The sequence below is a fragment of the Haliotis rubra genome, unplaced genomic scaffold (genome assembly GCF_003918875.1).
Source record: "Haliotis rubra isolate DU_JTF1 unplaced genomic scaffold, ASM391887v1 Scf184, whole genome shotgun sequence".
Classification (NCBI taxonomy): domain Eukaryota; kingdom Metazoa; phylum Mollusca; class Gastropoda; order Lepetellida; family Haliotidae; genus Haliotis; species Haliotis rubra.
Window position 1 is genome coordinate 1,439,437 of NW_025765825.1, and position 13,737 is coordinate 1,453,173.

Genomic DNA, 13,737 nt, shown 5'->3' on the forward strand with positions numbered 1-13,737 from the left:
TAGTCCACCAACTAGCCGCCCAACTACCCCACCAACTAGTCAACCAACTAGCCGACCAACTACCCCACCAACTAGTCCGCCAACTACCCCACCAACTACCCCACTAACTAGCCGACCAACTAGACCACCAACTAGCCCGACCAACTACCCCACTAACTACCCCACGAACTAGCCGCCCAACTACCCCACCAACTAGTCAACCAACTAGCCGACCAACTACCCCACCAACTGCCCCACTAACTAGCCGACCAACTAGACCACCAACTAGCCCGACCAACTACCCCACGAACTACCCCACTACCTACCCCATCCAACCTATACTTATTGCAAGAGGCGACTAGATGTGTTTTCACGAGGCAGCGATGCATTTAACGTGATTTTACCACTAGAATGAGGGGTTAAATAGTATTAACTCACTCACTCATACTACCGAGCACTACGATTGTACGATTGTCGTAAATATATGTTTTACAATGGTGGCAGCTGCTGCTATTTACCGGATTAGGCATGGGACATGCGACAGATCTGCAATTCAAGCGAAGATTCACTTTCAAATATTGGTCTTCATACACCAGGAAGAAGTGACTGACGGGATCGGAAGGTCAGATTTGCTTACTTGCTTAATTCATGTCAGAGATCCCAGTAGCGTATATTGATGCTCACGATGTCAATCACTGGATTGTCTGGCCCCGACTCGCATATAAACAGACCGCATTTAAACAGCTGGCACATTGCTGAGTACAGCGTTGAAGACCTAACAAACATAGCACTTCAAACCCTATTATAAACCCTTCCATTGCGAACAACGCCGTAAAACACTTCCCACCTGTGAGAGCTGATGGTAGGCTCGGGCATGGATAACCGTTGCGGAGATGAGAAGGTTGTTATACGGATGTTTCTCCATCTTCCAGTCCTGGCCGAACCCGATGAGGATCTCTGCGGATGGAGCGGGGCATTCCCCGCGGAGGGCTCGCTGTAGTGTTGGGATGAAGTAGCCATGGTAGTCAAACACTTTCATAGGCGGCTTGTTCCGGTGCAGCTTTATCGGCTCGCCATAAGGATTTTCGGGCTGTGACACGAATATCACTAATCTGGAAGAAAGAGATGAGTAAGACGTCAGTCAGCCATTGCGTTAATAACAAGGTCACTTACAGCGCTGAAGTACACGCCGCAGGGACAGGCTCTAAGCGCATTACACAAACCGAAACTTGAGTCTCATGAACCTATTCAGACAATGACCTGCCTTTCAGCCGATCCGAATTTTCTCGTGTGTAAGTTAAAAGAGACACTACAAACAACTATGGTTTCACGAAATTCCGGTTCCTGGTATCATAAGAAAATGGTATTTACAAATGAATTTTAATTCTAAACTTTAAACATATCGTATTTCTTTATTTTATGACGAGGTTTAGGCAGCATGACCTTAACTAAGACGTCACAGACTGCCCGTTTGAAACGTCGTAAAATGATTAACAATTCATCTGGCTGACTGGTTGGTTCCACCTGTTATGTATTCTTTGCGTTTATTAAGTGTATTTTTGTAACGCACAATGTGATTGGATATAATATCAAGGTCGTACAACACCGCCAAACTTTTCAAGCGACCGAGACTCATTTTGAGATTGCCACGCCGTTTGTCAGAGCACGCTGCATGACGTGTTTGCTAGGATTATAAGGTGCGTGTTTGAATAAATACAACCTACTTTACCTAAGAAAAAATAGAACAGTCCAAACCATATTCTGGACTTGTTATTGTACTAAGTTGCGCAATAAGTTGGACGGAACCCAGTCAGCAGGAAACGAGACTGTTATGTAATCAATGTTTTGACTTGCAACACGGGGACATTATTACCCCGGATAACTAAGCTGCCTGTGACTCCCCTGAAGGTTAATACTTATATGACTTATCCCACCGGGTACCCACTTTCTGCTGGGTGAACCGAGGCAATTTTGAACGAACTCACTTGCCTAAGGTGAGAACACGTGTCACATGTGCTTCGTTGTGGGGCAGGACAGAAGTCCTAAAACTCTCAGAATTCTAGCTGCCAAACACAGTCACCCATCCAAGGCCTCTCCGTGACCTACGTTGCTTAACTTCAACTGATTTTGACCTGGACTCTAAGCACAAGACCGCATGCCACCACAATGTAGCGCTTATCTACGGTTCCCTGGAAATACCCTTATTTAAACCCCGGCCTGAATAATGAAACGTGAGCTCTTTGGTAATGGAATTATAAACCCAGGGCCTAAATTCGCGACTTGCACATATTACATGGATTTGGTAAGATTTGTTCGACATAATCACATTTATATAATAAACATATTCACAGATCATACGGCGTAATCAATTACACAAATTATGTCAGTCTGGGACGTGCTTGCAACATGGCCTTCACTGATATAACTCTAGTACTGTTTAAAGTAGATGTTCCCTCTCTCACCACGCGAGAATAAAACCGGCCTCAGATAATCAATCGACAGCAATGTGAGAACCGACCCTTTTATTGGTGTTAGTGACAAAAACAATTGGTTTGTATTGTTCGAGATCGTGATAACTGTAATATGTGGAGTGAAATTTTATGGTCTTCGTACAGTTACAAAGTAGGCTTTTTCAATTCAAACCCCACGCGCCTGCAATTTAACTAAAATGCTTAAAGCCAACATGCTTCACCACCGTAATTCACATTTAATCAGTATACGGACGCCTATATTCTAAATATTCGATATAAATCCCAATATATGTTTAACTACTCCCGGAAATAATTACATTTATTTCCCAGTTCACTTTCATGTTGACTCATGCAATTCGACATCTGTGTATATTACTAGTTTTCCTCCTAGCAGTATATTGTTAATCAGCTCACTATCTCCAGGGGCACACGCCGGCACAGCGATGACTTAACATAACATCACTGCCACAGGCTAATTTGCATATCACGTGACCGGACTTTTCTCTTGTTTGTAATCAAACGCGCATATTCATAATAAGAAGAGACTGGACTCACGAAAGCTTTTCGGCGCTCTCTTCATAATGTTTTACATTGTTACATATATATTCTTTCACAACTGCGACAGTTAGGTCTATGACAGTACATATTTAGATATCAAACTGGCTGCATCGTTTGCTCTCCGTCGGCTTCGAAGACAGCACGTGGAGCCGTACAACCTATGTAAACAAAGGATCGCTACGCAAATCGAAATAGTGTTACATGTTTTAGGATATTTTCTCAGTGAAACTAAGCCATTCTATCAAAGATGTTTAATTAGATGTTAGGCTCGTCAAAAATAAAAGAGTTAAGAAATATGTACATTATATTGAATGGACGGTGCAAGATGTGACGAATCGTCACATTTTTCTGGCCCGTGGCAGAGGTACTATGCTGGCTGGCCGCATGGAACTCTGGGTAGGAGATTGTCTCCAGGGGCTCACCTGCACTTCCGTGTAGCGAATATGTCCCCCCCGTTGGTCTCCAGGATGAGACCACGGTCAAGCACATTGAGCAGCTGGGTGGTCAGGGAGCTCTGTCTGTGGTTGTCGATCAAATTGTCGCACAGAGGGAAGTGTAGCTGGTCGAGACACGCGGGACCGTACATCTAGAGAAAAATGGAACAGAGTGAGCAAATGAATTTTTGCACTTTGCTGCAGAAATACTGCTAAGGTTAATCTTATTTTCACAAGTGCAAACGTTTTTGACCCTAGAGCGCCTAGGAATCGCACAAAGAAGAAAGAAAACATTCTCTGGGGGTGTGTCGGACATTGAAACCACCTTTCTAACAACATTGCCAGCTATTACTTCCGGTTTGTACAAGTCCCACCTTGAAGTATCCAGTGCCAAGTTAGCAACAGTCTGTCCAACATGTCCGCTACAGGTTGATCAAAGTCTGTACTCCGGTCAAGCATATTCGTGTTCCAGTGACCTCAAAGGTTTCATTGTGCATGCTGACTTTTTGTTTTTGTGTATCAGTTCACTACACCAGATGTTATTATGTTATTGTTGTTATTTAACACCGCAATATACAAGCTGCACGGCAGCGGTCTATAAATAGTCAATAGTCAAGTATGTGATTGATATTAAGACAACATTGAAAATACAGCAGGATCACAGTTCAGGGACGCCTTCCTTAGAATGTTATACACTTGTATATTGACAGACAGACATGTTAGGTTTGTTCAGGACAGACACACATGTAATCTGTTCTTCTGTACAGACAGACATGTTAGGTTTGTTCAGGACAGACACACATGTAATCCGTGTTATCTGTACAGAGAGACATGTTAGGTTTGTTCAGGACAGAAAAACATGTAATCTGTTCTTCTGTACAGACAGACATGTTAGGTTTGTTCAGGACAGAAACACATGTAATCTGTTCTTCTGTACAGACAGACATGTTAGGTTTGTTCAGGACAGACACACATGTAATCCGTGTTATCTGTACAGACAGACATGTTAGGTTTGTTCAGGACAGAAACACATGTAATCTGTTCTTCTGTACAGACAGACATGTTAGGTTTGTTCAGGACAGACACACATGTAATCCGTGTTATCTGTACAGACAGACATGTTAGGTTTGTTCAGGACAGAAACACATGTAATCTGTTCTTCTGTACAGACAGACATGTTAAGTTTGTTCAGGACAGACACACATGTAATCCGTGTTATCTGTACAGACAGACATGTTAGGTTTGTTCAGGACAGAAACACATGTAATCTGTTCTTCTGTACAGACAGACATGTTAGGTTTGTTCAGGACAGACACACATGTAATCCGTGTTATCTGTACAGACAGACATGTTAGGTTTGTTCAGACATGTTAGGTTTGTTCAGGACAGACACACATGTAATCTGTTCTTCTGTACAGACAGACATATTAGGTTTGTTCAGGACAGACACACATGTAATCTGTTCTTCTGTACAGGCAGACATGTTAAGTTTGTGCAGGACAGACACACATGTAATCTGTTCTTCTGTACAGACAGACATGTTAGGTTTGTGCAGGACAGACACACATGTAATCTGTTCTTCTGTACAGACAGACATGTTAGGTTTGTGCAGGACAGACACACATGTAATCTGTTCTTCTGTACAGACAGACATGTTAGGTTTGTGCAGGACAGACACACATGGAAACTGTAGTCAGGGCAGTCAGGCCTTATAATCTGCATTTCAGGACCAACGGCCATGTTAGGTTTGTTCAAGACAGACAGACACCAAAGCTTTGCTCATGGCAGACAGACATGGAAGTTTTGCTCAAGACAGAGACATATAATCTGTTCATCCCCAAGGGTAGGTTCAGGACAGGCATGCATGCAGTCTAAGTAAACTTAGGCTCAGTATTATTCGTTACACTGCTATACTGAGTCTAACAAACCCTAGTAGAAGGTCGCGTCAGCTAACCTTTTGGACTGACACAGACTGACATCAGAACACAGCTTACTAAATCGCGGAAGTTAACATTCGCACATACCGTTTGAACCTTTACCTCAAAAAGTCGAACGATTCCAAATGCTATTGTAAACAGTCGCTGAAAAAAGTGGTTTTGTCAATATTCAAGGATGTCATCTTGCGGAAAAATAAGCTAATAGTAACCAGGTCAAATATCTGTGTTTATTGCGGATTTTCGTTTGTTGATAGATCAGCGTCAGCGACCAGGGAAGAGAAAATCCAAAAACCGTTTTGTAAGTCCCCCTGAACTCTAAATAGTAGCCAGTCTAAGCAAACTTAGACTCAGTATTATTCGTCACACTGCTATAGCAGTGTAACGAATAATACTGAGCCTATGTTACTTAGACTGAATAGTAGCCGTTGTCTTATTTGTTAAATCCGTTCGGCCGTCTCGCGTTTGATTGGACGGTCATAGGTCGCTCAAAGGTTAGCTGATGCGACCTTCTACTAGGGTTCGTTAGACTCAGTGTAGCAGTGTAACCAATAATACTGAGCCTTAGTTTACTTAGACTGGGCAGACATGAAAGCTTTTCGCAACTCTGCAGACAATTGTTAGTCCCGGTCTGTTCTGACGGAAGCAAAACTGCCTGTCGAGAGTAACTTTAAGGTATCTCACCTGCTCCTGCAGGTTTCCCACAATAGCGTCCATCATGGGACCGTAGAAGAGTCGGCAACCGCTGAGGTTCTTCACGTGGTGCCCCGCTACTTCCGTGTGACGGTACTTCAGCTTGACGATCACCTCGTGAACTGGGGACAAGTATAGCATGTTAGTATGTCAGTAGACTTTGTTTTACGACAGTCACCAATATTCCAGTTTCATCATCTGAAATGGTTGACAGCCTAACAGATATGAACATTTGTAGTCGAAACGATTGAACGTAAGTTTCAGGTATATCGTTGATCTGATATTGTTTATTAGACAATTCTCTTCCATTGGTGTAGCCAGTAAAAATAAGAGACCAATGACACCGTTTCATATTTAGTTTCAGAGTGACAAAGCAACATGACCACAGGGATAGCTTTAACTTTCCAGTGGTATACTATCGCTTCATGTTAACTTCCGGCAGTAACTCTACACTTGAGGTACAATCGATCATATCTTTCCTTCGACAATTTCTAAAGAGTATGATACGCCTCTTTTCAAGATTCTCAACCCTGAAAACCTTCTGTAAAACTTTGACTTTGCACTTGTACCTGTTTCTTCAGGTAAATGACTGACTTTGTATCTGTTCCATACGGTCACCTTTTCTAAGAAGCACTTTCGCCTCTATTTGAGAGTGTCATATGCTTTTCATATAGTCAGGGTCGTACTGTGGATTTGGTGTAATTTGGGGTTTGTCTGTTTTCATTGAAAAACTAAAACGCAGAAAGCGGCGATGAAAGACCAATCATCCACTGGTCACGATGATCAACGATGAGTATGTTACACACAGGAATAAAGAGGGAGCGGTCTACGCGCTAAGGTGGCCGGGACTCCTATACTTTCACATAGACGGACACCAGTCGTAGTGCTAAGGGTGTTGTGTACACACCGGAGTCCGTATTCGTCTCTTACGATAAGCATGGGGCACTGTTGGCCGGCTTGAAGACCCTAGGGCTCTCAGGAAATTACTGACGTACGTTCAGGTTCCTTCTGTAAGCGTGTGAACATCATCAACTGATGAAGGGACGTGTCTGCTGCGATGGCGATCTCCCGGTCAGAGGGGCCATTGTTGTGGGCAGGTGGAGCTCCAGTGTGGGCGTCTGTAGGGTAGGGCCTTTCGTCAATCACTAAGTTGTCTTCTAGTGAAAAATACATGGAAGGGTTAAACAAAATCTAAATATTAAAGCGCATCTGGAAATATCCCTTTGATATTCTTAGCAGACACCTTAAAAGAAAGAAACGAATAAGAGAGAAAGTTAAAATTGTGTTTGTTCATCCATGGAACATTCAATACAAATGCAGTATTTTAGCTTGAAGGGTGTTGCTGACATTTTAGTGAACTCTTGTAGTGCACAAAAGCAACCGTTGAAGCCTTTTGCAGCTTTATACAGCGTTTTCTATGAGACTGCACGAACGAGGACAGGGAATAATATCCAAAAGACCGGTATCTGTTGTTAAGTTTCATCAATATCAACCAAATTAAATGAAATATACATATTTGATTGGACACAGTATATGTTTTTTATGGCTGGGCTCTGCGTTTCTTTTATTTTGTGAAACTATATAACTTCCACGCATTGAAATCGACTTACGATAGTCGTAGCTCTTAAATGACCATAATTCCTATGATTGAAATCAGCTTACGATAGCCGTAGCTCTAAAGTTATTATTATTATAGGATATTTATATACCGCACATATCCAGGCAACTAGTGCTTGCTCAAAGCGCTGGTATTTTTTCCCTCTATCATTGGATGTCAATCTCAACGACACACCATATTATCAATCTCAACTCCCTGGGTAGTATATAACTCTTGCAGCCATACAAACCCCTACACCTTGCCTTCAACACACAAACAAATAGAGACCAGTCCTTCACCTGTATCCATCTCCTCCTCTTTCAGCTGGTAGCTCCCAGGTGTAGCGCCCACGGCGGGGGGTCTTCTGTCCGCCAGGGGGATAAGATCTTTGACGTCAATGCCCCCAAGGTCCGACCCTAGACTGCTGACTCGAATGCCTGTCTCGCTCTCTGTAACATAAGTAGAGATACAGGTATACCAGCTCGCATGCTTTCTTTGTATTCTATCATGTATGTGGAAAAAGCACTAACGTTGCTGCAAAGTACACACACACACACGCCGGCGTGCGCACTCCTACATACGACCGCCTCCGTGGTGTAGTGGTTAGAGCGTCCGCCCGGAGAGCGGAAGGTCGTGGGTTCGATCCCCGGATGCGTCATACCAAACGACGTTAAAATATGGTACTTGTTGGTCCCTGCCTGGCGCTCGGCATTAATGGGTACATCAAGGACTGGTCGGCTCGGAGTCAGTATAATGTGTCTGAGTGGGGTATTCATGCTTCACTGCGGCATGGTATCTCAGTTGGCTAGGACCATAAAACCAGCTTCAGTCTGGGCTAGTACAAGCAGCCGCACATACACATCAACACGCATGCACGTCGTCATATGAGCGAACTATTCTCCAGCGCGACGTTAAACCCAATTTCACCTCACCCCTACATACACACGTTCAAACATAAAAACGCACAAAACACACACGCACGCGCATACATACATACATACATACATACATACATACATACATACATACATACATACATACATACATACATACATACATACATACATACATACATACATACATACATACATACATACATACATACATATGATATCACAGGCATTGTGTTACAGGATACAGTATAGATGACAGGGGAAAGATAACCTAGTAATATGAAAACAATCGCCCAAGGCCTCCATACATGCTTCCTCCATATGATATCACAGGCATTGTGTTACAGGATACAGTATAGATGACAGGGGAAAGATAACCTAGTAATATGAAAACAATCGCCCAAGGCCTCCATACATGCTTCCTCCATATGATATCACAGACATTGTGTTACTGGATACAGTATAGATGACAGGGGAAAGATAACCTAGTAATATGAAAACAATCGCTCAAGGCCTCCAGTTGCCATGTCTTGTTATGAACACATTTTGACATTTGTTCACACGCTGTACTAACCTCCTGAAATGGTGTCAGACACTGTCTTGGGAATGTTGCTGGCCATCTGAAAATGAAGTTCTAAGATTAATAACATTTATGAACAAACCTCTGTAATCTGAAAACAATTAATTGACAAATATTTATCCTGAAGAGAAATATATGCCCGTCTCCCCATCACTGTTCGTGATGATAAACAACAGATAATGTGACGTCATTGGAACAATATCCTGACTGAGTTGGAATGTCTCTTTATTATATACCCATGTAAACGTAGGATAGTAATACAGGCGTTCAGTACGGATGACGTATTGAACCCCTACCGCTACGCTATGATTTGTTTTATTAAGTAACAGATTAATGCAAGATAAGAGGGACTATAATAAATATAGAACTCCATACTAGTGCATTTGGATGTTTTGTATTGAATGAGAAGATGTCATGGGAGCAGAGAAACAACGAGTTCGAAGAACCTTATATAGAACGTCATACTAGTGCATTTTGATGTTTTGTATTGAATGAGAAGATGTCATAGGCGCAGAGAAACAACGAGTTCGAACCTTATATAGAACGTCATACTAGACTAGTGCATTTGGATGTTTTGTATTGAATGAGAAGATGTCATGGGAGCAGAGAAACGACGAGTTTGAAGAACATCCAAATACACTAGTATGACGTTCTATATATGTATTGATGACATTTGTACAATTTCGTAAAATGACAATTGACAATAAAAACAACAAAGTAGAACGGAGTATACGCCCCTTGTAATCATATGCTGCAATATGTGACAGTCTCCTGATGCAACCATTTATTCACCTGAGACTGACAACTCCTAGGTGATCCTAGCTCGTGGACTTTTTCCAAGCTAATGTGGCTGTTCGAAATACATGTTGGAACCTAATACTGGGGTCAAATGCTAAAGTATAATGTTAAATTTAATGCTTTAAGGAAAATACTAGACAGTTGCAATAATTGCTGGGTGAAAGATAAAGTCATAAGAAACATGTTTCCCAATTTTTATTTCAAAAATATTGCTTATTATTTTTTTATCGCGAAAACAGTTTCTGTTATCTGAGCTTCGGCCATTATTCATATTCCGCTGGAACTCACGTGACCTTTCCGCTCGTGACGTCATATGTGATTAGCGTCCGCCATATTGCCAAAGAACAAACGCTACACTATAACAAGTCGTGTTTTTTCTGTTGTTTTTGTAAATGGTACGATGGGGATGGACGGAATCATCGAACAATGGAACATTTCTTCCGTTTTCCAAGTAAAGAGTCAGATTTAGGCAGGAGAAATGCTCCGATCATTCCGAGTCGGACGCATATGAAAGAGACATGCACATATGGTGTATGAAAATCCCAAAATTAGGCTGAAGAAGGAAGAAGTACCCACGAGATTAATTTATACTCCATCATTCCCTTTTACAACTTACTGTCAGTGGTATTTTTAGCATAAATTAAATCAAGTCCGATTGCCAGTGAAATTGCACCCGCTACAAATTGCCCCAGCAATTTTGGTCAAATTGCCCCAGGGGGTAGTCAAAATGCCCCAATTTATTCAAAATGATTAAATATTGGCCATAAATGCATAGTTTTGTCAACTTTGATATTATGTTCTTCATATAAAAGAATATACATAGATATGAGTTTACAAATGAAACATTTATCAGAAATGTTACTTCCTAATAAGTTTTATATGAAGAACATAATATCAAAGTTGACAAAAACTATACATTTACGGAATATATTTAATCATTTTAAATAAATTTGACCAAATTAGAATGAATGACCAAATTTGCTGGGGCATTTTGTAGCTGGGGCAGTTCGACTGGTACCCATGAGATATATATTATCAAAATCAGTAAGAGATTTCACATGAGCTTGACAATGTTTCGTTATAACGTTCTTTTCGGTTTGGAGCCCTAAATGCTGCAGTCTACCCGAAACATTGCCGAATACAACGGCAAATCATGAAGTACTTGTTGCTTTCATTGTTTTGAATTTTGTCCAATTACGCGCGTTGGCATCATACTCGCTATTTGTCAGTAGTGTGTGCCGTGAAAGTTGTTCTGTATTCTCATTGGCAGATAAGATGTCACTCTAAGGCTATGACCGAGTACCAAAATTATTCCCATAACCAAACACTGGGGAAACATACATTGTCCTGACTAATATTTTATAATTCACCAGTTTTCGGGGAATAACTTATCTGCGTCGCGAATATTATCTCTGCTCGACCAGGCTGGGATCTTGTATGGAGACTTGATACGTTATTAATGAGAACTAGGATACAATTTTTTTCTGAACAAAATTCCAGTGTAATTTTTGTAGCAGATTATTTCTATTCCCCCCCGTCTGAAACATAATTATTTTGTTCTTAAATCCCAGACACCCTACAGTCACCCATTTGACACAAAAGGAACTGCAATCACATTTTAAAAAAAATTCTTAGGGACTGGTCATATATTTATAGTGGTGGGTTTGCTGGTTGGAACTGTATCACATTTTGCTAATACACAGTATTCTTGTTAAATGTATTTTGACCTCAAGCGGTGCCTCCGTTTCGCTTGATTCTTCATCTTCACTGGAAGATTGTCTTGCAAGATGTAAAATCGGATCGTATTGATACGGTCTAACATCCTTTTCAGAATTGACATCAGGAACATCTTTTACTGCTTCAGAATCCACGGACACTGTTAAGTTGTGAGGTAAAATCAAAGAGGAAGCCATCAGCAACAGGCACATATGACGTCATGTGACGTGATACCCCCTCTGCTCATTAACTGTCGGGTGTTTCCGCAATAGACGGAAATACGAGTACGTTTTTTGTGTTTTTATTGCTATTTTACAAACTTTTTGTTAAATTTTAATCCCGGAAGGTGACTTTTAGAATATCCTTTACAATATATCAAAAGTTTTGCTTTCGTTCGTATTCTCCTTTAAGTGTCATGCTGAAATATAATGTTAAGTTTAATACTGAAATCTAATGCAAAACTATTATGTACATTATAAAGCTGAAGCCTTGCTGAAGTCCTACGTTAAAGTACAGTAGGAGGTCTAATGCTGAAGTCTTATGCTAAAGTATAATGTTAAGGCTAATGCTGGAGTCTAATGGTAAAGTAAAATGAAAATGTTAAATCTCACGCTCAAATCTTATGCCAATGTATAATGCTGAAGTCTAATGGTAAAGTAAAATGTTAAGATTAATGCTGAAGTCTAATGCTTAAGTAAAATGTTAAATCACATGCCCAAATCTTATGCTAAAGTTTAAGGTTACGTTTAATGCTGAAGTCTTACGCTGAAGTCATATGCTAAACTATATGTTAAAGTTAATCCTGGAGTCTAATGGAAAAGTAAACTGTTAAATCTCATGCTCAAATCTTATGCTAATGTATAATGCTGAAGTCTTATATTGATATGGTGTCATAACGTACCTCTTGTTTGATGGGATTGCCTGACGGGGAGTGAGCGAAACGGTCGTCAGCGTCGTAACGTGGTGGCACGCCGTTACGGCGGTGAGGAGATTCCTGACCTGGAGGTAAATGAATTTACACTGTACATTCTTATTTTCCTGAGGAGCACCGCAAAGTGGTCACAGGTTTAGTATGGACAGGATAGTGCGTGTGAGTGAAAAAAAAGTTCTGATTCTCATATTATGTTGTACTATTACATTGCCCCTTGCAAGCTTGTTTACACAGATATGTATAACTGGGGCTCCTTTCACGAAGCAACCTTTACTAAGGTTAACCTTAACTCCCATTCTTCAAAATTGCACCAAGGTTACCTTAGTGACTTACGAGCACCTTAGTGCTTTGTGAAAGGAGGTCCTGGTCGTTAAGTCTTGGTCGTTAAGTCACCTCACGAATGTGCCAGATTTCAACAGAATTACACCTCCTTGTCTTGTACAGCACTAACACTCTCCCTTCTTCGGTAGTGTCCCGTAGACAAAACTCACCTTTCTTTGGCAGGAACCTGTAGACTCTGAAGGGGTTGTTGCCGTCCAGGTTGCTCATGTCCTTGATCTCCTGGATGTCGGGGAGTTTGTTCAGGGCACAGCGGAGCCGGGTCTTCCAGCTTGGCCAGTCGGGCTGGTCGATCCCATCCCGGAACCGCCCAGTGTGAATTGCCCACTCCTTTAACATGAAGGACATGCAGTTACTTCTGGTGATGCTTCAACGTCGAGGTGAGGCGATATGCTGTTTAGGGTCGTGTTCGAGGTTATTTCACTCACAGACTGACGTATGCCTGTGTGTCAGCTTGTGATTTACCCTCTATGATGCAATGCAGCTAGCTAACACCCCGAATCAGACACAGCAATCTGGCTGAACTTGTCTTAACCCCTTAATGACGTGCGCACAACAGGGTAACAAGAAACCTCTTTGACTGTTTCTTTCATATTTCGCGGCCAGTCAGACGCTCTTTCCCCTTGACCACAGAGGCGGGCGGCCCCGAAGTCAACGGTTATTTATAAACAATGTATGGGTAGGCTGATCATGTTTCATAAGCACATACGTATGTAAATGTCGGAGTCGTATAATGGACTTAATCGTACATTCGATAATAAAAATATTATTGGTCAATTATTTTTAAGTTAGGGACCGTTAATAATTTATGGCT

The 13,737-nt window shown here is 41.5% G+C and overlaps 1 protein-coding gene across 3 annotated transcripts in view; it reads right to left on the reverse strand.

The window, feature by feature from the left end:
• LOC124273803 (interferon regulatory factor 9-like) overlaps nucleotides 1-13,737 on the reverse strand; it is a 43,192-nt gene that overhangs the window by 4,091 nt on the left and 25,364 nt on the right. For 2 of the 3 annotated variants that reach the window (XM_046709112.1, XM_046709111.1), the window contains 8 exons: nucleotides 13,076-13,253; nucleotides 12,555-12,652; nucleotides 9,134-9,179; nucleotides 7,966-8,115; nucleotides 7,065-7,226; nucleotides 6,061-6,191; nucleotides 3,431-3,594; nucleotides 827-1,091 (listed from right to left, as the gene is read on the reverse strand). In XM_046709112.1, coding sequence (XP_046565068.1) covers nucleotides 827-1,091; nucleotides 3,431-3,594; nucleotides 6,061-6,191; nucleotides 7,065-7,226; nucleotides 7,966-8,115; nucleotides 9,134-9,179; nucleotides 12,555-12,652; nucleotides 13,076-13,253 — 1,194 coding nt within the window. The remainder of the gene's footprint in view (nucleotides 1-826; nucleotides 1,092-3,430; nucleotides 3,595-6,060; nucleotides 6,192-7,064; nucleotides 7,227-7,965; nucleotides 8,116-9,133; nucleotides 9,180-12,554; nucleotides 12,653-13,075; nucleotides 13,254-13,737) is intronic. The other variant, XM_046709113.1, reaches the window with a different exon arrangement.